The 27,061-nt window shown below is 47.2% G+C and overlaps 1 protein-coding gene and 1 long non-coding RNA gene across 2 annotated transcripts in view; one reads left to right on the top strand and one right to left on the bottom strand.

The window, feature by feature from the left end:
- The window catches only part of LOC125429710, a 398,924-nt gene that overhangs the window by 194,469 nt on the left and 177,394 nt on the right, over positions 1-27,061 (top strand). The window lies entirely within an intron of this gene.
- The window catches only part of FAM120C (family with sequence similarity 120C), a 48,183-nt gene that overhangs the window by 20,043 nt on the left and 1,079 nt on the right, over positions 1-27,061 (bottom strand). The window contains exons 2-5 of the mRNA XM_048491059.1: positions 14,166-14,412; positions 7,398-7,480; positions 814-942; positions 18-120 (exon numbers count right to left, since the gene is read on the bottom strand). Of these exons, the coding sequence (XP_048347016.1) occupies positions 18-120; positions 814-942; positions 7,398-7,480; positions 14,166-14,412 (562 nt within the window). The remainder of the gene's footprint in view (positions 1-17; positions 121-813; positions 943-7,397; positions 7,481-14,165; positions 14,413-27,061) is intronic.

Here is a 27,061-nt window from a genome sequence, read left to right as displayed (position 1 = left end):
GTCTCCTGGATACTTACGAACATATGGGGACTGGCCCACCAGTGTAGGGGGTGCCTTCACGGCCACTGAGTAATATTCTACGGCCTTCTTAAAACGCTCAATTTTATCTTCGGTCCTGGACTGAGGAAATCAAAGAAAAAGGCAGGAAATTATCAGGGTACAGACAAGAGTGCAGCCAGTCACCATTTCCAGAGACAGCGTGGTGTAGAGGTTAGAGTGTCAGGCTAAAATCTGGGAGACCCAGGTTCGAATTCCCAGTCTGCCATGGAAGCTCGCTGGGTGACCTTGGACCAGTCACACCCTCTCAGCCTAACCTACCTCACAGGGTTGTTGTGAGGATAAAATGAAGGCAAGGAGAATAATGTAAGCGGCTTTAGGTTCCCATTGGGGAGAAAGGCAGGGTATAAATGAATTAAAATTAACAATTAATAAATTTGCCACAACAGCAAAGGCACTGCATTTGGAAATCATACCAAACATTATCCAACCATGTCTCTTCCCAAAGCAACCACCTGCCAGGCACAGAACTGCCACAACTTATTGAACATGTGATTATCTGGGCATGGAAGGAAGAGATGCAATGAACCAAGAGCTCACCAACTTCAATGAATTAGCCAGCCCCCCCACCCCCACCCCCCGGATGCTCTCTGCTGCTCTGCCAGTCCCTTCCCCAGATGCTCAGCAGCCCACTCCTCTCCACCCGACCTGGGCACTTCAGGCCAGACCTAATGTTCAGGACCTACCAAAATCGCAATGCAGGTTTTCTGGGAGAGATGGCAATCTCATCCCATTCACCACTGATTTTCATCTCACCTGGGAGTGTTTGAAGACATCTCTCCCGATCACATCCAAGTTGGAGGGATTTTTGATGGAGCCGACGTATTCGGAAACAGCCTTGATGACCACGTCACACGGGGGCAGGACCAGCTGGTGGGCACGGACCTGGAAGAAGTGTACCACGGCACTTAAGCAAAGCCCGAGATGGGTATGACAAGCAGTGGCAACGTATCTGTACTCGGCACAGCCGTAAGCGCACAGTTTCAATGGGTATTTGCTCTGGTGAATGCATGAAGCATTAAGGGGAGATGCACGTCTCCAGGTAGGTGGGTATACGTGGCAGGTATGTGCCGGAAAACTGTTATCCCAGCACAACACCAGCACACATCTGAAGGTGCAAAAACTCCTCTGTGCTGCATACCAGTGTCTGTCAGATTCCCTGTTCAGACAATAAATCACTTGATTGGTTCAAGGCTTTTATTGAAGACATGTCAGGAACATGGAAAGAGAATTCTGGTGAAAACCGTGCCAAACTCTTGATAATATGAGTGTGAGATCCCCACCCCCTCGTGAGAAGCAGACATTTCACATCGTCCGGCCTGGAGTCTCTTCCCAGCTGCAGAACTCCAAGGCCAGAAGTGATAAAACTGCACCTGCAAAAGCGAAAGCGATCTTCCCCCACGGCACCATCATGAGCCCTTCGGGGGTAGGGCAGTCTATTAAATCTAAATAACAACAACAATAATAATAAACCACTCTGCTCTGTACACATTATTCGTCGATACATCACACAGTCCTAGACGCCTGGGTAGGGTCCGACATGTGATTTAATACAAAATCCAGCATAGTGATCTTGTTTGCTGTGGATTACTGTTTTTGTATTAATACAATCATCATCATCATCATCATCGGTGCTCAAGGAGAAATCCCAAGAAACATTGAAAAGCATCTGAAAAGCCTGAACTTGGACAGAACATCAGTCCACCTGCTGCAGAAAGCAGCACTTCTAGGAACTGCACATATTCTACGCAAATACCTCTAATATCTTAGGTCCTTGGGAAGGACTCGATATTCAGAGAATTCCAGACATTTGTGCTGTGTTGTTATGTGTATAATGATGATGATGATGATGATGATGATGATAATAATGATAATAATAATAATAATCAGACCCCCCCACTGGGTGCCGCCTTGTCATTGGCGGGGGGCTTAAGTGCTTCTGTGATGTTGAGAGCTGTGCTGGCGGTAGTGCAAACTAACATAAGAACATAAGAACAAGCCAGCTGGATCAGACCAGAGTACATCTAGTCCAGCTCTCTGCTACTCGCAGTGGCCCACCAGGTGCCTTTGGGGGCTCACATGCAGGATGTGAGAGCAATGGCCTTCTGTGGCTTTTGCTCCCGAGCACCTAACCTGTTAAGGCATTTGAAATCTCAGATCAAAGCAGGTTCAACCATGCCAGAGTGGTCTCAATTGAGGAGCAGGACTAAGTGCACCCAACCCATTAAAATATGGTGAAACAAATTCAAAAGAAGTCTATACTGGCTCAGTCATCGCCCAGGATAATAAGGACCGCGGCGGGTGGTGGTGAACCTGGGCATCTGTCGACAAGTGGGCTACAGGAACCAGGACCCATTGCTGAGCAACCAGGGCATGGGCCTGCAGGGCAACTGGAAGCAAAATAACTACAAAAGCGGCAGAAATTTTCAACGTCAGAGATTCGAACTGTCATGAACTGCTACCATAAATCGGAACCCCAAAAGCATGGCTACCAAAAACAGATGTACCGGCTGTGGAAACTCGAATATCCAGATTCTGAGACTTGCTGCCCAGAGGCGATTCATAACCAGGAACAAGGTGTTCAGTGAAGTCGAATTTAAAAAAATAAGGAAAAATCACGAAACAGTAGAACAGGCAACTGTGGAGACAGTTGTAGAAGCTCTAACAATATCTGAGCCCAGTGAACATTTTGAGCCAGAAGAAAATGCAGGAATTTTGCATGAAAAACCTATGGCCATTGTTCATACACATTGACCACAAGGCAACAAGAACTTAAAGAGAAAATTTTGACCTATGCTGCATCAAAGGAAGAAAGGCAAAGACTGCCAACATTGAAAACAGTACCAAGAAAACATCTGGCACTCCTAATGGAAGATGCGAATGCTGCACTCGCAACTGTCCAGATAACATCAATGGAAGAAACTAATCAGCTTGCATACAGTACAGCAGTGATTGTAACACAAGAATTGGGGATACAAAAACTGAAGCCTGCAAGAAAAATGACTGGAAAACCAAAATGGAAAATCAGGTTGGAGTTAAAAATCAAGAGCCTACGATCAGATGCAAGCAATCTGAAGAACATGAAGGAACAAAAACTGAAAAATGTCAAAATAAAGAATAACCTGATTAAAAAAATACTGGCTGAACACAAGAAAAATTGAAGAAGCACTTGAAATCGTGAAACAACAAATCACAGCAACAGCCAGAAAAATTGAACGATATGAAGCTAGAGTCATCCAGTACAAACAAAACCAACTTTTCCAATCTGATCAAAGGTGGTTCCATCAGAGTCTGAATCAGCAGGCGGCTGTGCAGAAAGAAAAACCAGAAAAAACAGCTACAAATACATTCTGGAAAGATTTGTGGGAAACAGAAAAAGGCTACGACAAAAATGCCGGGTGGATAAAAGACTTTGAAAATAAAATTTTCCACTGAAACACTGTTCCTGAAAGCTGCATTGGCGGCAACGCCCCTAAATGAGTGGGCCGTGATGCCTGACATTTGATGGCCCAAATTGGGACTTGACACATTGATGAAAAGGGAATCTGTTCTTATGATGAAGGCTTTTAGTGCCCTCCGTGCATCCAAATTGTGCCAGAGTTTTTCGGTCGGTCGAGATGGTTTCTGATAAAAACTCGGAATGACAATTTCTTGTCTGATATGACAAGCAGAGCTAGCCTTGGATTTGAAGGTGAGATCAGTGCGCAGGACGACCCAGTTGGGATGGAAAACACAGAGGTTCGAGTTGACCAATAGAACCCTGAGCTCTGATACGCGTCTGGCAGATATGATTGTCACTAGAAACAGAGTCTTCATACACAACCACTTTAGTGGATCGTCTGTACTGGATCGAAAGGTGTCTTTGAGAGCACTGATAGAACAGTGTGAAGCCGCCAGGATGGGAATCTGTGGATTGTCACGGGTTGAATTTGGCGAACTCCACGAAGGAAACACACCACCTGGATGGCGAGAGGCTGGAATCCCCTGGAATGTGGGCCAAACTGTGGATAAAACTGCCACTTGTCTTCTCTGGAGCTCTTCAACCCCATTTCAAACCCGTGTTGTAGGAATTCTAACACAGCGAACAATTGCGGAGCGATGGGATCTATGTCTGAATCAGCAACAGCCAGAAATTTGTTGCTGACCAGGACACGAATGCTTTCCATGCAGCATTATAGATTCAAATTGTCACTGGTCTCCTAGAGCAGTGGTTCTCAACCTGGGGGTCGGGACCCCTTTGGGGGTCGAACGACCCTTTCACAGGGGTCGCCTAAGACTCTCTGCATCAGTGTTCTTCATCTGTAAAATGGATAAATGTTAGGGTTGGGGGTCACCACAACATGAGGAACTGTATTAAAGGGTCGCAGCATTAGGAAGGTTGAGAACCACTGTCCTAGAGGCTAGAAGTGTATCTGTCACTTGGTCAGAATAGCCCTTCTTTCTTAGTGTGTCCCTTTCAACCGCCATGCAGTCAACTGGAACCACTCTGTACGTTGATGGGATATAGGTCTCTGAAGGAGTAGATCTTGTCTCTGAGGTAGATGAGAAGGTGGTTGGATTGCCAACTCCTGGATCACAGAAAACCAGGGGTGTCTGGGCCAAAAGGGAGCGATTAGAATTACCTCGGCCCGAGTTGCCATGACCTTCTTCAGGAACTTCGATAGAATCGTATCGGCGGGAAGGCGTACAGGAGCCTCTGAGGCCACGGGGCTGTTAGTGCGTCTGTACCGTAGGCTTTTCTGTCGAAGAAGCGAGAGATGTACACTGGGACCTGGTTGTTGTCTGCGGTGGCGAACAAATTCATTATTGGCAGGCCCGAATTCCTGAACCACTGATTGGAAGACATCCCTGTTCAGCATCCACTCCTTCTGACGACTCAGCCAGTCCGCCACGACATTCAGCTTGCCCTGAATGTGTTCCGATTGTAGTGATAGAAGGTTCGCTTCTGCCCAGGTCAAGATTTTGTGGACCTCCTTCTGTAGCCTTGAGGACCTCGTGCCGCCCTGGTGGTTTATATATGCTTTTGCAACAATGTTGTCTGTCCTTATCAAGATGTGTCATTGGTAGATGGTGGGTTGAAACTTCTGAAGAGCTAGGAACACTGCTCGGATCTTGAGAAGATTGATGGGTAAGTGGGACTCCTGCGCTGACCACTCTCCCTGAACGAAGTTCCCTTCCAGGGTGGCTCCCCACCCGGAGAGGCTGGCATCCATAAAGATCTGTGGACGAACTGGTAAGAGATACGCCTTGCCTTGAGACAAGTGATGTCTGGACATCCACCACAGAAGATCTGACTTCAGGTGATTGGGAATGGTCAGCGTGTGATCGTGCCTCTGTATAATGTCCATCTGATAGAGTCTCAGAAATTGTTGCAACACCCTGGCATGCATTCTCCCCCACTGCACTAGGTCGAAAGTCGCTATGAGAAGGCCGAGAAGGCTGGTTAGTTGAAGGAGCTGAAAGGTCCTGCTGTGTCGAACTGCTGCTACTGTTCTCTGTATTTTGATGATTTTCTCGTTGCTCAGATAAAGAAAGTTGTCCAATGTGGAGATCATGGCTCCCAGGTGTTCCATCTTTGTCTTGGGTACCAATGAACTCTTTTCTAACTTTATGACAAACCTGTGGGTCTGGAATACCAAGATGACTGTCTGAATGTCTTTCAACGCCTGAGCTCTGGACCTGGATCTGATAAGGACATCATCCAGATAGGGGTGTAGGTGAATCCCATGCTGTCTGAGCCATATTACTGGTGCAAGCAGGACTTTGGAGAATACTCGAGGCACAGTTGCCAGGCTGAATGGCAAGGCCCAATATTGGAAATGCTGATTGTTGACCGCAAAGCAGAGGAATTTTCGATGTGCCAGATGGATCATGATGTGGAGATATGCCTCCATGACATCCAGGGATGAAAGGAGGTCTTGGTGTCTGAGGGCTTCTGCGATTGTTCTCAAAGTTTCCATCCTGAATTTGCGCAGTCTGGTATGACGGTTGACATAGCACAAATTCAGGATGGCATATCAGTTTCCATTCCTCTTGGGAACGATGAAAAATGAGAATAAACTCCTGATTTCTTCTCGTTCTCCGGCACCGCCTCTATGGCACGAATGTCGATGAGATGTTGGATTGCTTCCTTTGTTCTATATGCTTTTCCTGGTTGTTTTGACAGAGGTGACAAGAGGAAATGGGGTTTTGGGAACCGATCGAACTCGATAGAGTATCCTTGAGACACCACCTCCCGTGTCCAGTCATCCACATGGTCGCCCATCCATACCTTGTGGAAGTTGGAGGTGGCCTCCTACTGGAATGTCTGTGTAGTCAGGCTCTGGTGGGCTTGCCAGCTGCGGAGAACTTACCGCCACTACCATAGGGACAAAAGGAGGACCGGCCATGAAAGGACTGTTGATTTTGCCACTGTTGTCTGTCACCCCAGGAAGGGCGTCTCGTGTCTCTATTGAATCTAGCAAGGGTACGCTGAGAACGAAATGTGGTTCTATTTTGTTGTTGTGGTGAGATGGTTCTGACGCTCTTGGGGAGGGACTCTTTCCCCCAACTGTAGACACTGAGCCCTCATATGTCATTCCTCCCAGATCTATTTCCAAACACATTCTATAACCTAACACCTTTCAGAGCTGTGGATGGCCCCTGGGTCTAGTCCATAACTAAATCCCTGGTCAAATACGGTCCAACCCGTGTCTTTCTGGAACTAAGAATGGAGCTCCTGCCATCAGGGCTGAAGTCGCCCCCTACACCAGGGGTGCCCAACCTTTTGGAGTCTGCCGACACCTTCAGAATTCTGAAAGAAAAGGTGGATGAAGCCACAAAATGGCTGCTGCAGCTTATCTTCCATCACAAAGTAAAGATTCTTGTGCTGTGGTGGCCCCTTCTGCCAAACTGATGGGGTTTGTTTTTTTTAAAAAAGCACAACTTATCTTATCTACTGTGGCTAATCAGAAGCCATGCTGAGCAAAAGCCCTACCTGGCCCCACTTACTTAAAAGTAAAACCTTGGTGGGTACCAGGAAAAATGTTAGTGGGCGCCATAGTGGCTTCAGACACCATGCTAGGGATCTGTGCCCTACACCATCTCTTTAAATCAGAGCCCATTCCTTTCGCAGAGCTGGCCACAGAACTTCAGTGCGCTGTCTCACTTTCCACTGGCAACCCACTCCCACATATGATGGGAACAAAAAAGTTGGAGGGCTGGTCCCTACCCTCCCGGTCTTTTTTCTGCAGGACAAGAATCTGCTTTCTCCTCCCGCACTCCTGAAGAATGGCATGCCCTTCAAGCCGGTGCCTCCTGCCCCAAAACCATTTAGACAGAATGGGGGATGAAAGCATTACCTTGAGTGAAGCCAGTGGGTGGTCGGGTCCAAGCAGGCTCCAGTGGAAAGCAGCCAGGTCCTCGTCTGGAAGGATGTGGTTCCCTGAGAGTGAGAAGATAAGGGAATTGGTGCCAACCGACAACAGTGGGATGGAAACACAACTGAGACACACGGAAGCCCTCATTGTCACACACCCTGCTAGAACACAGAGCGAAGCTTGACCCTTCTGTACCCAAGACCACACCAATCACAGCTTGCATTCATAAAAATATTAAGCCGCAGCAAAAGTTGATGGAGAGTTGTCAAACATGACAACTCTCCTATCAAAGCAGCAGCAATAAAATCAGCAGTTAAGAAATGAAATATTTTTTAAAAAGTTTAGCAGCATTCCAGATTAACATAACTGGCACTTGGTAAAAAAAGGCATACCAAGATGCAGGATACTTTCCTTAGGATTATGCCCATCATCTCCATGTGCCCCAAAATCTGGACCCTTCTAAACAGAGACTGCATCTTGTGACACTTGAAATTCTCCATATTATATGTATTTGAATATATTTACTTCGTTTGCATGTGTTGTTCTGATTGAAACCAAGCATGAGAAGGTCCAGCATCCACGAGGATGGACGTAAACACACACACAGAGAGAGAGACAGGCGTGAGTGTTTAACCTCTCACTCAAGGAGGGCGACACGATGCCCAAGTGAAATCTTCGCTCGGCCAGTCCTTGTTCAACTATTTCTTGGAGCAGACGACCCATAAACTCCAGCAGGGGCATATCTAGGAGAAACTGTGCCCAGGGACAAGCACTGAACTTGTGTCCATTGACCGCCTGTAGCTTTTTGTGCACCCCCAGTCGTCTTTCCTACGAAGACGCCTTACCTGACGCAGCTCAGCTGCCCCAACTCTTTGCAGGAGGTGTTGGGTGGGAGGCTGCCGGTGGCAGTAGAGGCAGAGACGGACAGGCCCAGCAGCAGCAGCGCCAACCCAGCAGAAGAAATGCACCCCCCCCCCGACTGCCCTGCCATGCCCTCCCCGGGGAGGCAAGAAAGCAGGCTGCAACAGAGGAGAAGGAACAGGAATGGTGCCTCTTCCCTCCTGCTAGCCTGGTCTAGCAGGCCTCCCCCCCCACCGCCTCCTCTTCCCCTGTTGGACCGTCTGCTCATGTGGGGGGTTGGGGGAAGGAGGTGTTTTATTATTATTATTATTATTTATTTATTTATTTAATTTGTATACCGTCCAATCCCCGAAGGGCTCCGGGCGGTGAACAACATTCACTACAACATCAACAGGAGCGGTCGTACAAATATAAACACATAGGCTCCATCCCATAAAATAGCTTAAAACTCATAAAACAGCAAAAAACCATAATACATAATGTTAGGCGCCCCACCCCAACTTAAAACCTACCCCCATAGATGGCAGGACCCCTCAATATGAGGGGACCCTGATGTAACTGCCCTAGGGGCAGGGCAGTAAGGGGGCACCATGTCAGCAGCTGGACACTCCAAAATCCGGGTGGAACAACACAGTCTTACAGGCCCTGGCGAACTCACCCAGAACTCAAGCAGGGCCCGGACAGCTGGAGGAAGGGTGTTCCACCAGGCCGGGGCCAGTGCCGTAAAGGTCCTGGGTCGCGTGGAGGCTACAGCCGCATCATAGAGGGGTCGGGGGCCACCAGTAAGCTGGCTCTCTTAGAGCGCAGAGCTCTGAAGTCAACGATATGGGGTGATGCGCGTCCCGAATGTACGAGGGTCCCAGGTCGCGCAAAGCCTTAAAGGTCAAAACCCACACCCGAAGATGAGATTCGGAATTCAACCGGGAGCCAATGCAGCTGTCGCAACACAGGCTGGATGTGTTCTCTGAAGGCGCCTCCTGTGAGCATGCATGTGCTGCCGCATGTTGGACCAGCTTTAACTTCCTAATCAAACGCAAGGGAAGGCCGGCTGCATAGCCAGTTACAATAGTCCAGCTCTGGAGGTGACCGCTGCATGGACTGGCTGGTGGCTGTGATCCGCCTGGGAGAGGAAGGGAGCCAACCGGCCGGCCTGGCGAAGATGGAAAAATGCAGTCCGGGCTGCTGGGCCACCTGGGTCTCCATTGAGAGAGATCAATCCAGGTGGACCCCCAGATTGCGAACAGAGGGGGTCGGCGCCAACGAGACCCCCTCCCACACCGGGCGGCTGGAAATCCCTAACCTCACCCCCCCGCGTCTAGCCAGAGGATCTCCGTCTTTCATGGATTCAGTTGCAACCTGCTCTGCCGCGAACTAACCAGCTACCGCTTCCAAACAATGCTTGAGAGTTTAGGGGCGTAAACCGCTTCCCCTCCATCAACAGAATCGAGCTGAGTGTCATCAGCATATTGATGACAGATCGAAATAAAAGCTCCGCACCAAACTGAGCAAGTGGTCGTGATATAGATGTTAAATAATAGCGGGGATAGTAGCGCTCCCTGCGGCAATACTCCTCGACTGAAGTGGGCACCTCCGGGAGGCTTCATCCCCGCACTAATAATTTGCTGACTCCGGGTCCCGGAGAAACGAGGCAATCCACTGAAGGACAGTGCCCCGCATTCTCGAAGCTGCCAGGCGGTGGGTCAAAAGGTCGCAATATCGAACATATCAAACGCCAAGTGTAAGATCTAACAAAACCAGCAGCTCCGATCCGCCTCGGTCGAAGTTGCATACGGAGCGTGTCTGTGATGGCGACAAGAGCCGTCTCACCATGCCCAGCACGGAAGCCGGACTGGAAGGGGTCGAAAGCCGATGCGTCATCCAGGAAACCCTGAAGCTGCTCCAACACCACTCTCTCAATTACCTTCCCCAGAAACGAAAAGATCTCGAGACGGGGCGGTAATTGGCCAGATCACCTGGATCTAAAGATGGTCTTTTCAAGAGTATGGACCACTGCCTCCTTCAACCCATCCGGAAAGACCCCTTGCTCAAGGGTTTTCATTGATGATGTTCAACAGATGGGGTCAGAGTTCACCGGCAAGCTTTTGTATTGTGGAGGGGCACGGATCCAGAGGACAGGTAGTAGGTCTAATAGCAGCCAAGGCCCTGTCAACAGCGGCTACTGAGGAGCAGGGAGAACTGGGCCAAACTTAGTCTCGGTTGACGGCAAGGGAGCCTCCCCAGTTCACTAATTGTAGATAACGCGGGCGGAAGGTCCCGGCTAAGCAACGTGAATCCTTTATCTGCAAAAAAGCTCATGAATGCCTTCACAGCTAATAGCCAATCGATGATTTGCAGACCCTTCCGATAAGGAGGTCAAAGACCTAATTATACGAAATAATTAAGTGCTCGGCGGGAGCTAGCAGATCTAAGAGAGGAGGAGAAGAAAGCCCTCTTCGCCTTCTTTGAGCTACGGTCTTCATATCGGCCTTCATAAACGCCCTATAAGATGTTCGCGCAGCGCGGCCACGCAGATTTCCGCCACACTCGCTTCTAGTCGCCTAAGCATCCGTTTCATATGGCGCACCTCCTCGGCATACCAAGGAGCCTGCCGAACCCGGGCGCGAAGAGGACGCTGAGCAACAATCTCGATGGCATCGGAGAGCCGGGAGTTCCTTCCAGTCCTCCACCTGCTCATCGAAAGTGTGCCGGGCGGTTCAGGGTCCCCGCAGAGCATTCACAGGAAACCAATCGGATCCATAAGTCTCCGCTGGCTGGCATAAATCAGCCCCTCGCTTAGACGGGTTTGGCGCGGCAGGGCCATCCGAACCTTCAATGCGTAATGGTCAGACCATGGCATTCTATCCGTAGAGGATATGACCATATTAACTCCCCAAACCAAAGACCAAATCCAGCGTGTGGCCGGCCTCATGAGTGGGGCCAGAATCCTGGATAAGGAGAGGCCTAGTGCCGCCATATGGATGATACTCAGGTCCAAGAGTTATTTCAGCATATGAGGCGGTGTCGGCATGGACATTAAAGTCCCCCAGAACAATAAGACTGGGGAACCGCAATGCCCAGTCCGGCCACCACCTCCAGCAGCCGCAGCAGGTTGTCCTCTGGTGCGCTTAGGGCGCATCGGGTACACCAGGAGGACCACCTGACTTTCCACGGCCAACCACTCTAGGCTTCCATTACACACTCCATGCCGGCAATCTCTGGGATGGGGGTCACTCTGAAGGGAATGGAATCACGGATGAACATCGCCACACCTCCCCCCCGAAGCCCTGTGTTCGTGGCTGGTGGAGGCACGCCAACCCGGCATGGCGTGACTACCTAAGGCGACGGTTTCACCCTCACGCACTCCAGGTTTCCCCAGTGATACAAGCCAGGTCCATCTGTTGGGCTTCGAGATAATCTTTAGCACAGCGGCTTATTGTTGATGGACCTGGCATTGATCAGCACTGAAGCGACGGGCAGAGTAACTCTGAACTCTGCCACCGCTGCCTCTTGGGATAGGGTCGGAGGTCAGAAGGCTTAACGAGCATGACCGTGATTCTGTTCGCCTTCTATCATATGGCCGCCGCCTACCGCTATATCTACCCCGTCCCATCAATACCGGGATCCCCTGCCCCAAAGTAGGTGCCCCCATTGTTCAGCCGCTCTCCCCAAAACCTATAGCCTCGCTAACTACTACCACACCAAGCAGGCAGACCAACAGGAGGGTCTGTCCCAGGCAGGGCTGAGCAGGCTGGCTGCCTTGGGCTGCTGGTGGAACTCCTGTTGTAGCTGCCAGGCCCCACCCCCCGGCAGGTGTTCCCACGGGGTGGGTGGGGAAGGACTCTCACTCCTTCCCAGTGGCAGCAGGCGGCAGCTCACCCGGTGGACTTCTGCTTGGCAGGCAGGCAGGCAGGCAGACCAACAGGAGGGTCTGTCCCAGGCAGGGCTGAACAGGCTGGCTGCCTTGGGCTGCTGGTGGAACTCCTGTTGTAGCTGCCAGGCCCCACCCCCTGCAGGTGTTCCCAATGGGGTGGGTGGGGAAGGACTCTCACTCCTTCCCAGTGGCAGCAGGCGGCAGCTCACCCGGTGGACTTCTGCTTGGCAGGCAGGCAGGTGGCGCAGACTGGTGGCACAGTGGGGGAGGGACTGGAGTAGCCCAGTGGTGCCCATATGTGACATGTGAAAGTCACGCCTGAGTCATGTGCCCGCTCTGGCCCCCTCTAGATTCACTATTGAATTCTAGACCTGCTCTAGAGTTCTGCTAGTAGGAGTCTGACATTGATGGGGTTCTTGGGATCTTATCTGATGATCCTCACATATACACCAAGCCCTGCTTGATTTCTTAGACCTTCCTGAGGCCAGGGATTCAGTGGATCAAATGCAGCAACTACCAGCCAAATGCTGCTGTCACATTTCTCTCTTCTCTGGCCAAACTATCCTGAACGGAATTAACCACCTCCTTGGCCAAGTTTGCCTTGCCCCTGATTTTCAAGGTGCACCCCTCTTTTTTTTTTCATGCACTGGAATTCAACAACTGTGTGGCCTCTGCCAAACTGACAAGAACAAACCTTCACAGGACTTCTCTCTAGCGAGTGATACTGGTTAAGAGCGATGGGCTGGGTTTGATTCCCCAATCCTCCAGATGAGCGGCAGGCTCTAATCTGGAGAATCAGGTTTGATTACCTGCTCCTACACATGAAGCCTGCTGGTGATCTTGGGTTAGTCCCAGCTCTCTCAGAACTCTCTCACCCCCATCTACCTCACAAGGTATCTGTTGTGGGGAGAGGAAAGGAAGGAGTTTGTAAGCAGCTTCAAGGCTCCTTGCTGTTGGTATAAATCCAATTTTTTCTTCCTATAATGATCTCACATATATATTAATTACAGCTGTCCTACAAAAATCTCAGGAATGATACACCTCCTTTCTTCTTGCAGATCTTGAATCTCGGAAAGAATTGCCAGATTGCGTGTACTTGCCAGAATTCACTGGGGTATGGTGTCGATTTAGTGATATGTATTTGTTTTTAATATCTCTTCACAGAAGACTGGATGAGGAATGGCACAGCATATCCTGCTCTCGTTAGATCTTGGAAGCTACGCAGGGTCAGCACCTGGATGGGAGACCATGATGGAAGATTCTGCAGAGGAAGGCAATGGCAAAAACCACCTCTGCTTCTCACTTGCCTTGAACATCGCCTGCTGGGATTGCTGTAAGTCACCTGTGACTTAATGCCACACTCAAATCGGAAGACTGTCCATCCATCCATCCATCCGCCCGCCCGCCCGCCCGCCCGCCCGCCCGCCCATCCATCCATCCATCCATCCATCCATCCATCTTCTAGCCTCTCTGTTGATGTATGTTTTATTCTACTTATCCGTGATCATAATAAATTACTGATTGATCGACTGATAGCAGACTTCCTTTACTTTCTGCAGATTCCTCTTTCATTCTTACTTTTCCCCCCTCAATCTCTCCCTGACTCTGATCCGGTAACCTCATTAAATACATTTTTTTGAGCGGCCCCAAGCATGTAAGAATTTGAAATGATTTAACTGATTAAGTAAAGCAGAGATGTCATGTAGGTCACAGACAGTTAGTGTGCCAGGCAGACGGAGAGCTCTTGCAGGAATCTTGCATGAGGGGCCATCACAGCTCCAAAGGAGTTCCCAGAAATCTGTGGCCTTGCTTTCATCCGACACAGGACTACCTCTTGGGTCCCTTCCGCTCACGAGTCCTGCTTGTGCACAAACACTCATCTCCTCCTGTACTACTGTTTCAAGCAAGCTACAGTATGCTGCACACAAGGGAAGGAATCACAAGGTCTGAGAGATCACCCAGTGGCGATCCACGGTTCAGCCTCGTTAACCGAGCCCAGCCACTCTGTCCCTACTTACCCAGCAGAGCAGCGAAGACAGGGAAGCTGCCCAGTTTTAGGCCGAGCTGCTTGGCCACCTCTTGCATGAGGAACTGGTTGGTGGTGAGGTTCTTGCCGTTCCAGCTCAGCTTGAGGGCGTGGGAGCTGTAGTAGGAGGGGATGTTGCACAGGGCATACTCCGAGTCATGAGCAATCAGACCGTGGAAGCCGTTCTCTCGGAAGAAGGAGACCACCTCCTGATGGTGGTCCTCCAGACTCTGGAACACCTGCCAGGAAGAAGAAGGCAGGTAAAGACCTGTGGTCTATCAAAGTCAGTATTGTCTATTTAGGCTAGGGGTGTCCAACTCTGGTGCCCCAGATGTTCATGGACTATGGTTTCCATCAGCCCCTGCCAGCATGGCCAATATGCCATGCCAGCAAGGGCTGATGGGAACATCTGAAGCGCCAGAGTTGGACACCTCTGACCGAGAGAAAATGGATGCTTTGGAAGATGGACTCTGCAGCATCGTTTTTCCCAGCCCCAATCTGGCAGCCCGAGGAAAGAAGGAACCAGAGTAAAAGGACCACACCCTCAAAACACAGGAACTTGGGAGGCAGGTCAAAAAATAACCAAAGCAATATGAGACAGCCGATCTGGACATAGGCTTCATAAGCAAAACAACAGGGACAAAGGTTGAGAGAGGCTAAAACCCAAGACTCGACAAACCTGCAGTACCCTAATTGCACCAGTCGGTCTAGAACCAGGCCTCTACGACTACTTCCTAAAAACTGGGGATTAAAACGCAAAACGTCAGATCTCACCGCAAGAGAAAACGTGCAGACTTAAAGGGCAATTTCCACTAAATGTTTGAAAACTATATGGGATCTCACTAAACATTCACAACCCATATGGGATTTCACCGTGCATGGAATCCCTGACCCTCACACGTGCCTCCGGTGACCGTTATTTTTGTTTCTATGTATAAAGCTTCTGATTTGTTTAATTAGCTAATTAATTACTCAAATTTATATCCTGTCTCGCCCCCAGCAAATGCAGCTCGAGCTGGCTATAACAATAATGTAGGGTAACAGGATTAATAACAGGTTAAATGCCATATAACAGCTAACAGCTATTGGAATGACCTAATTTAAAACCAAGATAATAGACCACAGTAAAGTAGTATTTCCAAAATATCAGTATCAAAATCTGGAAGCCTCAAAACTCTGAAAACTAAAAGGGAGAAATAGCCAGAGCTGGACAGTGAATGGCTTCACTATCAAGCCTGCTGAAAAGTTCAGTTTTACACGCCCTGCAGAATCTAACTAGTCCCTGAGGGCATGAAGCTCCTCCATCACGGCATCCCACCAAATACAGCGCAACCACAGAAAAAGCCCTGACACTAGTGGCAGACGGTTGAGCTAATCGGGGCTAGGAGCCACCAGGAAGCCACACGCACAACCTGGGAGTGGCTGTCCTTCAGGTGATCCTTAAAAGTCCATCACATTTCCCGCACACACAGAACAAAAAAGCAGAAGTTTGAATGGGTGTTTTTTTTTTAATCGGAAAAAGTGTGAATGGCATGCAGCACTAAATTAGACCTGTGGGAATCCGCTGTGGTGGGAAACTAAGCTCAGATTCTGTAATGTATCAACTAGGGGTTTTTTACATACAAAATTCCAGATCTTTCTTGCAGCTTTGGAACTGAACATGTACAGGGAACTACAGGCTCTTCTAAGGGATTTCAGTCTCCTATATGTATTTATTTAGAACCCTTTTATTCCACCCTTTCTCTAAAACATTACATAAAGCTAGAGGTATAAAATTTCCAGGAACTGAAGACTGGAGGTGGGGGTCTTGCTGCCATTTTTATTTGGAAAAAAATGGAAATGTTGATTCAACATTTCCTTTCCCATCAAACCTTAACTTTTACCGATTTAATAACATAAAATGCATCATTTATTAATATGTATAGCCCAAATAGCAAACTGCTACATCTTACGCTAACATAACACATGTATATTTGTCAGGGTCCACCCTACTCCCTTTCTGCCCGGAATAACGATATTGCTCAACAGTTTTACAACTATCTCTCTAATTTTTTGCCAATTCTACCAACCTGATAAATTGATCATTGCTGGCAACTTTAACGCTAGAATTGGTAAAGATGAATCTAGCTTCCAATCACTAACCAGCCTAGATCCAGATCTGTTACCTGGTCATTTTTTTTCCTCCCAAGAAGTTTGAGAGACCAGCTCACCAATGTTGCTGGCAACAACTTTTCCAAGATGTGTCTACAACTCAGCATAGTCCCTTTAAATGGCCTAGTTTCAATTGACACCAAAGGGGATTTTACATGTCTCCTCCTTGGGCAACAGTGTCATCGACTATATCCTAATGCCGTATTCTGATCTTGGGAATGTTAAGTCCTTCTCAATAGATTATCAACCCTGGAGTGATCATATGCCCTTAGCGCTCTGTCTTGAATTGGGATCTTATGGTACTAAGGTCGACTATCAATTTCTTGTTTCAATTCCAAAAATGGTATGGAAAAATTCCTCCTTTAAGGAAACTGAAGTTCTCCGGCATAGTCCCCAGTTGCAGAATTATAGATCGAACCTTTAAAATGCACAACTCTCAGAAAATATAATCACACAATTCGAAGTGCTAACGAAGGATTGCCAATGCTCTCACAAGTCAAACCCATATTGCTGAGTACCGTAAGCCCAAAACTTTGGATAGCTACAGATCAGGAGAGCACAGTGCTCTAAAACAGCAACTTAGGCAACTTTACAGCAAATTCAAGAGAGGAGAAATTGACTCTCTTCCCAACATTTATTTTGCCCTTAAAACAAATCTCACACAGCTCATACAGGAAAAACGAGAGGCCACAGTTAAGTCTAACTAGGACAAACTCCTTCATTCCATTAAAATGAAGGACAACAGAGGGTCATGGGCCATAGTTGCTGGCCACTCGTGTGCGGCCACCCATCTGTAACGATAGATCCCCAATCCTGGTATAATTACTTCAAAGAGCTTTATACCTCGGATAAGGATCTCAACACTACCTCTCTGGATGAACCCTTAACAAATATTCCTTGCTGGGCCCCCGTTTCTGAAAATGAGATCATAACTCTAATAGAACAGCTTAAATCAAGAAAGGCCCCTGGTCCTGACGCTCTTCCACCCGAGATATACAAATGCTTTTCTGACTGGTGGGCGCCCCTTTTAGCCTTCCTGTTTACAACTGTGAACAATTTAATTAACATACCTATCTTCTGGACTAATGCTAACCTTGTCCCCATATACAAAAAGGGCGATCCTACTATTCCATCCAATTATAGGCCCATTAGTATCTATTGGGGGGAAACTTCCTTTTACTTCTTTTCAATATCTTTTGAACAAACTAGGCTTGCATTGGAAGTCAAGCGAAACAAGATCACTCAGGTGGGCCGGAACAAATTAGGGTTTTGACAAAAGGAAATTCTGTACTTTTAGACCTTCATGCCCATTCTCTTTAAATGCCATCATATCCAAATATAAGTTACACGGGCAAATCCTCCCTATAGATTGCCTCCTCCTAGACCCCTACAAGGGGCATTTGACTCTCTGTGAGCAGGAACTCTCTTTGGGAGAAACCTCATGAAGATGGGTATCTAGGAAAGACCTATAGGTACCTGATGGCATCTCCAGTTGTACTATGGACTACAATTCCCAATTGGCCATACTGGCAGGGGCTGATGGGAATTGTAGTCCATGAACATCTGGAGTGCCATAGGTTCGCCACCACTGGTAGATGGTAGACTTCTCGCCCTTGTTAAAGCCTTGCAGTGGCGTAGGAGGTTAAGAGCTCGTGTATCTAATCTGGAGGAACCAGGTTTGATTCCCAGCTCTGCAGCCTGAGCTGTGGAGGCTTATCTGGGGAATTCAGATTAGCCTGTACACTCCCACACACGCCAGCTGGGTGACCTTGGGCTAGTCACAGCTCTCTCAGCCCCACCTACCTCACAGGGTGTTTGTTGTGAGGGGGGAAGGGCAAGGAGATTGTCAGCCCCTTTGAGTCTCCTGCAGGAGAGAAAGGGGGGATATAAATCCAAAACTCAAAAACTCTTGCATACTAATACCACTCATCAAGTGAGATGCACTCCATTGTGAAAATTAACCCCAAAAATCCAATCCTCCACAGGTGTTAAACAAGGTTGTGTTTTGGCCCCCATCTTAATCAATGATCTGTCCCTGGACTTGAAATCTGCTAACTCACATTGCCCTAGTTGTGGAAATGAACCTCTCCCACTTCTTCTCTTCGCGGATGATGCACTACTACTCTCCAGAACAAAGGCTGGCCTAAACTGTATCCTGTCCAAATGCAGCGAGTACTGCGCACGAAACTCATTACTTATTAATCCCACTAAATCCAAAGTGATTGTGTTTGCTAACACCTACTAGATGGATGTTTGATGGCGCATTTGTCGAATTCTGCAAATACTTAGGGATCATTTTCCACCATAGAGCCCATTGGTCCAATCCCAGAGATCTTGCTGTAAAAGCCTGTAGAGCCACTGTGGTGGGTGTTGAAAACTTCTTTTTCACAAAAGGCAACAGATTCATACCTGCTGCATAGAAAGCCTTCAATATGAATGCCATTCCCCAACTTCTTTATGGGATCCCCTTGTGGATTAATGCCTGGAACCATAAAGTGGAGAAAATACAGTAATCCTTTTTACACAAAATATTCGGAGTTCCCCATTGCATTCCCTACACTGCACTTTGCCTGGAGGCAGGACAACATCTATTAGTTATTAAAGCATAGCTAGCTACTCTTAAATTTTGGGTTTGTCTGTGTTTTAATTCTGACACCAATAGCCTTACCGATCGTACTCTCCCCCAGCTTCAGGACTCCAAGTGGTGGTTTTCAGTTGAAACCAAATTACTCTCCCTGGGATTTTCCTGGGATGCCCTTCAAATGCTACCTGCTTCTGAAACTTACTCCCAATTAAAAAGGCAGCTTCTAGATCAGGAGTTCCAAGTTCTGCAGCACAAAGCTCGAAGCAGCTGTTCCCCCCTCTATTAAAACATCAAATTTAAAATTAACCAGATGGCAGATTACCTGACCCAATTCTTAGAGCCCAACCAAAGGTGGGCATTTACTAGGGCACTTCGCATCTCCTTCCCCTCCACTATTTTACAAGGGAGGTTTACGAAGATTGCCCCACAAGATCGAAAATTTCCGAGACTCAATCTATGGAACATATATTGCTCTACTGCTCTAAACATGAGGGAGCAGGCTCTTTGCTTTGTTCCCTGTAAAGTTTCATGAATATACAGCAGTTGGGAAGGTCATATTCTTATTAAACAACTCTTCTCTGTCGAGTGTAACCTCTGTAGCCAAGTTTTTATCAGATATTTTGGAATAATTTATTCTGTACTGGTTTTTCATGAATAGAATAATCTGACCTGCCAATGCTTGTTTTCTTCCTTTTATTCTTTTAATGCCTAATAAAGGTTGTTATTATTATTATTATTTGTCAGGGGGATACTATCTGGGTGATTAAGGTGCATTCCTAATCCTATGTAACCAACTGAAATAACAAACCAATGCTGCTCTGAGATATATGTACTAACCAGCCTGCTATATGTGGCACAGGCCTAGTTTCCTACAGATAATGGACTCGCTAATAGGAAAGCCTAGTTTCCTACAAAGTGTGTGAAGCCATAAAGTAAAGACCAAGGAAAGAATGCACAGATGGCACTGGTTACATATAGCAGGCTGGTGACATATACCTCAGAGCAGCATTGGTTTGTTATTACAACCGGTTACATAGGATTAGGAATGCACCTTAATGACCCAGATAGCATCCCCCTGACAATATGTAATGTTTGCCACCTAAGAGATAAGAAGAAAAAAATAAAAGCCATAGGTAGAAATGTAATTCTGTAGTAAACAAAACAAATGTATTGTTTGGACAGATCCTATCTCATAGAATTACTACAGGTAGGCCTGCCAGAATGTTTTGACTATTAAGGTAAATGAAAACACCAAACTGTTGTAGCTTATTAATTGTTATCAAAACTAGCTAAACAGATAAAAACCTATAAAATGTTGTAGATGTCTGCCGTATAAGAGTATTTGTGGTGCTCCCTAAATTTCCCAATCTTTCCTCTGGCAAAAAAACAGGAAAAGTCCTCAGAGCTTTTTCAAGTTATACAACATTTTTCAAGTGTGAAACCCCCCCCCCCCCTTAAGCAGCATCTCACCCATTCTAAAAAGAGAAATATTTCATCTGAAACTTTTTTCCCATTGAAAAAAAAAATCCCTGGGGTTGGGGTGGAGGACACAGGGAAACAACTTCCCCTTCTTTCCAAGTCTTTTAATCTCTAATTCCGTCTTGCACTGGAATTCCCAACACAACAGAACCCTTCCTGACAACTTCAGCAGCAGCAGCAGCCACTTAAAAAGCCCAAGATCTAGAGGTGACCACGCCAACTTCCCTACAGGAAGGAATTACCAGGAGATGTTGGTTGTAGAAGTAGAGCTGACCCACGGCTACATGATGTATTTCCCCTGCATCTCTTCCAGTTGGGCAACATATAGAAATACAAGCGCTGGAATCAGGACCTGAGAATCCCTAACAGAATTGCTGACACCTCCACGCCATATCTGAATCTGCTTTCAAAAGCCCCTTATGTTTCAAAAAACAATGTATCTACCATGGCAAAGGGCTGTTCAAGCCCAACATCTTTACTTGTGTTGTTTTTGGACCCTAGTTGCTAAAGCAGAAAAAATAACACATGTAGACAGTGACAGGCCAAACTCATGCTGAGAATTTAATTTCTGAAGAAGTGAGCAGGCACACGGAAACTTATTCCAAAAATAAAACTTTTGTCTGTCTTAAAGGTGCCACTGGACTCCAAAAAAATTTTTCCTGAGAATTTGGTTGCGTAATAAACGTAATGGTTAAAGTTAAGCATGTTGAACGCCCATGAAAAGGTGTTTACTACATTTAACTGTCTATAGAAACATATGCTTGATACCACACCTGAGACAACCTCCCTCGCCAGTCAATGGTCCTTTAATTACAGCCAGCTACTTATTTGGAGATAATATTGCTAGAATTTAATTGAAGCCTCTTTCTTCAAGACATTATTTCTCCTCATTCCCGTCTCCCAAACTGTACTGACCTTTGCATTGTGAGAATGTGCTGTCAATGTGTTCACGTATCCCAAATATTTATTCCATGTTTCATCTTTTTTTTAACATTTAGTTTTAGCTCCTGCCCACTGTGGACAGTAGATTATTAACTGAAGGGTGGCGGCGGCGGCGGCGGCGGCGGCGGCGGCGGCGGGGGGGGATGCGTTAAAAACATTTACATTCCACTGATTTCAAGCCAAGGGATTTGAGCTACTAAAATTAGTGGGATTTTAATGCATTTAACTTGGATGGAGAATGATTTACATTTTAAAAAATTGCTTCACTCAGTGTGCTCACAGGGGTACTGTGCATATACACACACACACACACACACAACAAGCTCATCTGCTTCAAGTCAGCTGCCTTCACTGTCTGCCTTCAGCTGATCTGCAAACCTCTGCTAGCCAATTTACCTTTGGCCGCAGGAAGGTCCAGGCAGTTCTCAGCGACCTAGCATTCTCCAGGTCGAGGTATAGGCAATTCCTAGGATTTCTGCAATTGGAATTCCTCATGTGACTTTTGGCTCCAAAAAGCAGTCACTGGGGAGGTGGGGCACATGGTTGGGGGCCTCCAGGCTGAGGAAGGACAAGATCAACTCATCCCGTGTTATCAAAATGCCCCTCCCCTCAGCCAAAAGAAAGGTGCTTTGATTTGGTAATTTTTTTCCTCCTACTGGAGCCAAAATCCATGAAGAAGGGAAGATTCCTCATTGGAAGACAATGTTGGGGGAGGATCAACTCCCCCCTTCCAGAAAGCTGCAGGTTTAATCCATATCCCTCCTCCTTGCATGATGTTTTTAGCCATTGCAAGGGGGGGGGGGGGGCAGGTGCCTGTACTGGGTCTGTCTTTTTCCCAAACAGAGCTATAATCAGTTGGGCTGGGGAAACTTTCAATCAGAAAATGGTGTCAGAAGGAAGAGTTATCTTATCTTATTTATTTTATTCGATTTTATAGGCCGCCTCATCCTCGAAGGGCTCTAGGCGGCTCACACTCTTCAGTTCTTCCCAAGCGCTGCCATCGTTACCTTCCTCACAGCTACCTTTTGAAGACAACTCCCCACCCAAAACAAACACTCTGGCTGGGAATTCCAAGTGTCCATGCATCAAGACACATTTTTGTATAGCTCATGGCTTGATCATTCCCAGGTCCCAGGCTACCACTGGGCCCGGAAATTTTATTGCTGCACCCAAAATTTCAGCAATGATTTTATCACAGTGTCTGTTACGAATCACTATGAGAAGTACACACATCACTTTTCACATAAAAAACAGGTCCTGCTGCATCACACATGAATAGATGGGCATGGGGTTCTTGTCAGTGCTTATTTATATGTTAACTTTAAACCACTCAATGACAGCAGATTAATTAATTCCTTTACCAGTAGCTTTCCAGATTCATTCCAATAGTCAATATTCAGCTAAGCAGCACTTTCAAAAGCAATAACGGAGTTATGAAGAACTGGGGAGAAGTTAGGTCATGGTTAGCTGTTACCCAACTACTTGTAACTATGGAAAACAAGGTTACCCTATATCAATAGACCTAATTCTAAACATGAGCCATCTGTGGATACTTAAATCTGGAGCCTGGAGCCTGAACAGACAAGACAGCTTTTTCTTTAAACTTGAGAAAAGCTCCAGATTTGCAGAAAAATCTGAAGTCTTAAAACAAAACTCTCCAATATGTTAGAAGCACATGCCGTGTACCTTTAAAAATGGGCACTCTCAGTGTGTAATGTGGGGTTACCAGGCAACCACAACAGTATTGCCAGCCTTCAAACCTTTGCTAATGTCAGTACACATTTTTTTTGGGGGGGGGGATTTGACAGGCCCTTTCCAAGGCTACTTCCCAACCCACCTCTGCCACCCTCCCTCCTGCCTGAGAGGAAGGCTTTACTGGGGCCAGACCAAGCAGTGACAACCAGGCAACTTGCTACCATACAATCTGTGCAATACACAGGCATGATGGCAACTACCAAATCACATAATGCCACAACTCACACAAGTCCAGTGGTTTCTTCCACTCTGCTTGGCAGACTTGGCTGAGCCCAGCAGTGGCCACTAGACAGCTCATAGAAACTTGCTATTGCCTGACTTTTGCGACTTGGCCAGGCTTCTCCCAGGCAGAGGGAACGAGGGAAATCCGAGTGCCAGTGTAGTGCAGCATGAGGATCCGGGAGACTCAGGTTCTACTCTTTCATGGAAGCTTGCATATTAGGTCACTCACTCACTCTCAGCCTAATTTTCCTCTCAGGGATATTGTAAAGATAAAATTTGAGGAGAGGAGAATGATGAAAGCTGATCTGTGTTTCCACTGGGGAAAAAGGCCAAAAATGTGGGGTTTATTACCCACAATGTCCTTGCAAGAATGATTTGATCTGGGAACTAGGAATACATTTCTTTCTGATAGTTCAGTGATGGCGAACCTTTTCGAGACCGAGTGCCCAAATTGTGACCCAAGACCCACTTATTTATCGCAAAGTGCCAACACGGCAATTTAACCTGAATACTGAAGTTTTAGTTTAGAAAAACGGTTGGCTCTGAGGCGTGTGTTACTCGGGAGTAACCTTGGGGGTAGTCGATGGCTTTGCTTTGAAGCAACTGTGCAACTCTTCCAACGGGTGAATCACGACCCTAAAAGGGTTTACTCAGAAGCAAGCCCCATTGCCAGAAACCGAGCTTACTCCCAGGTAAAGGATCACGCTTTAGTTCTTCGCACGAAAATCAGTGGGGTTTAACAGCACTTAACAGGGTTACCCACACTGCTTCCCCAAAACTAGATCTTAGGTTTAATGCTAATAATCGAGCCCAGCGGCCCAGGCCAGCCTAAATGTGTGTGGGGGGGAGGGGTCCGGGGTGACTCTGTTTGCGCGTGCCCACAGAGAGGGCTCTGAGTGCCACCTCTGGCACCCGTGCCATAGGTTCACCACCACTGTGATAGTTCAACCAAGAGTGGGTTTGGACTCTCACACCAATGAAAGCAAAAGGCTTTATTGAAAAGATTAAAGAAGAGGTTCAGGCTTAAGCATAAGGCACAGGACAAGCAGGTGCATCTCGCTTCCAAACATAAATATGTGAAGGCAATATTCTCAAATCAGTAGCTAGCAAAACAGCAGGTTGGAGATATAGTAAAATGGTCCCTGGCCCATTACTGGTCCTTATCGTGTTATTGGACCATGCTTGGAAAAACTCATGCCAGATGGTTATAGCCTAACTTTATAGGAACTGGACCACTGACACACACACACATACACACCCCAACCAGTATAAGCCATCAAGACCTTCATACAAAAGATGGCTCTCAAAGAGAAGAATGATTCCCCCTTCCATCTGACATCACTAAGGGCAGTTAAATCAAATCACCTACCGAAAGGCAAAGGTGTAATCTCAGACTTTAATCTTATCTTGGAAACAGTGGGCGCATTTTTTAAGTGTATGGTATGGAATTCTCCCCATGTTATTTGTTAACACCTGGATGACACATCAACAGGCTATCATGGCTAACGACTCAGGCTTATAAACTGTCCGGTTGATGCATAGGTTGACCATTTCGCTTGATAGCGGGATACAAATGAAGTAAATAAATAAAAAGCTGAAGAGGATAGATAAAAGAGAGGTTGTTGGGTGAGGGAGTGAAGAAGACAGAAGGAAGCAGGGAAAGGAGAGAGGATATGGGGTCTACCAGGGGAAGACACAGTGTGGGGAAATGAAGTGACCTCCCCGAGTCCTTGATGGTTCCTCGCCTTGTTTGTTTATGTATTACAACAGCTTTGGCATAGCTTTAATGATAAATTATAAGAAACTGTGATGCTTTTAGGGATGAAGGCTTGTGATAGCAATAAGGATAAAATATGGTCATTCAAATACAAAACCCACAGGGCTGGAACACTAGTCTGGCTGATCATTTCTGGGCTGGATCCTAGAGGCAAAGAAAATCTGTCAATGCCTGGCATAACGTTTCTTCACACGAGGCAGCAACCTATTCCAAGGGATGGACAACTTGTTCCGTACCCAGAGGCACGACTAATTTATGTGCTTCTCATAAATAACAACATTTTGCATTGCTTTTTTATGACATCTTGCAAGTATCAAGCACCAGCTCATCACAGATGTCCTACATTTATTCTATTGCAGTGCTATTCTCAAATGCCAAAGGACTTGTTCATCCACCCTTATAAAAATGAGAGGGACCTAGGAATCATGAAAGTGCATTTACAATGAGTTGGGTGTTGTGGGTTTCCTGGGCTGTGTGGCCTTGGCTTGGTAGTTTTTGCTCCTATGTTGCTGGCATCTACCAGACCTCGGCCTCACAACCTGGAAAACACCCAACACCCAGTTGATTCTGTCCGTGAATGTGTTCGACGATACAATATACAACGACTTCACACTGGTCTTTACTTCTTTTATTCCAAACAAACTTTTAGAAACGAGGGAAAGCGAGAATCGTATCCCTATAACTAAAACCAGGAATGGAAGATTGTGTTCTTTTTAAAAAGCGTCAGCTCAAACAGAAGCCGGCACCTCTGCTCTGAACCAGCTCGACAGCAAACGAACACAACACTAGGGGTGGACCAACTGGAGGACAAGTGTCAGAGAGAGAAAGAGGCAGCACTAAAGGTGCAGAGTTGTGGACCTGGCTGACCCTTTGCACCAGAGACCTCCTGCAAAAGCATGATAAAAACGAACAAATAAAACCAAACGACCAAGCTTCAAATAAGAGACTAGACCCGCCAAGGGGTCTAGTGGAAGCCAAGTGGAAGGCAGGGAAGTAGCAGAATTAGTTCAACACCAAACCAGCCATTTAAGGTTCTCGAGTGGCAGGGAGGTGCTGACTGGCATTAACTGTCAACCCCACTCCGCACATGCAAACACTTATGGGTGCTTGACTGCCTTCTGATACTCTTGTGAGCTCTGGGGGCAGAGCACAGGGAAAACAGGATTTTGTGTGGCATGTTCGTATCCCATCCTGGTAGAACCCCAGATATGAATTCAACCAATGCTTTGAAAACCCTACAACGTTACCACAGTTTCCAAAGGGTTGACTGGAAGTGCTGACCAGGTTTTCAGTCAGAAATGATGTCTACACATCAGGCAGTATGATTTCTGCCCTCCACTGTTCTCCTGCTGGACTCTGGTCCAAGGGAAGGTGAGAGCAACCTTCCAGCAGCAGGAGACTGCATGCCCTGAAGCCGGTGACTGACATGGCTACCCACACTACACCGTGCCACTGCCACTGAGCTCTGAGACAGGTTTGGAACCCACTCAGACAGCAAGAGAGGAAAGCACAGTCCAATGCAAACACCTGCAGCCACCCCTGGGGCAGTACGATGAGCTCAAAGTCTGTGCGACTTGCTCATAGTGAGGAGTGTGCCCACTGCGGATGGGCTCGCAGGGTAGCCCGTAGCAGGTATATGTGCTGGCCCCCATTCCAATCATGCTTCTACCACTAATGGGCTTCCAAACAGATTTTGGTGTACCCTCTTCCAGTGTTATCCTGCAGGCTCCAAGCCTGTCTTGGAATCCAACTGTGGGAACCATGCTTCCTCTCATGCTGAATACTCCCAAGGCTAGATTCGGCATCTCTGCAGTTTGTTTTGGACCCAGAGAGCAGCGTGGCAGGTGTAGTGAGAGGCAGCAACTGGCACAAACCCCCGCAGTTCATGCTAGGCTGGCACCCCATGCCAATTTGGGTGGTGCTGAACATTCTCCAGACTCCAGGTGAGGAAAGGGGGGGGGGGTTGAGATATTCATAG

This window comes from Sphaerodactylus townsendi, linkage group LG03 (genome assembly GCF_021028975.2).
Source record: "Sphaerodactylus townsendi isolate TG3544 linkage group LG03, MPM_Stown_v2.3, whole genome shotgun sequence".
In the NCBI taxonomy this organism is placed as follows: Eukaryota; Metazoa; Chordata; class Lepidosauria; order Squamata; family Sphaerodactylidae; genus Sphaerodactylus; species Sphaerodactylus townsendi.
This window is presented reverse-complemented; position numbering and strand designations above follow the sequence as displayed.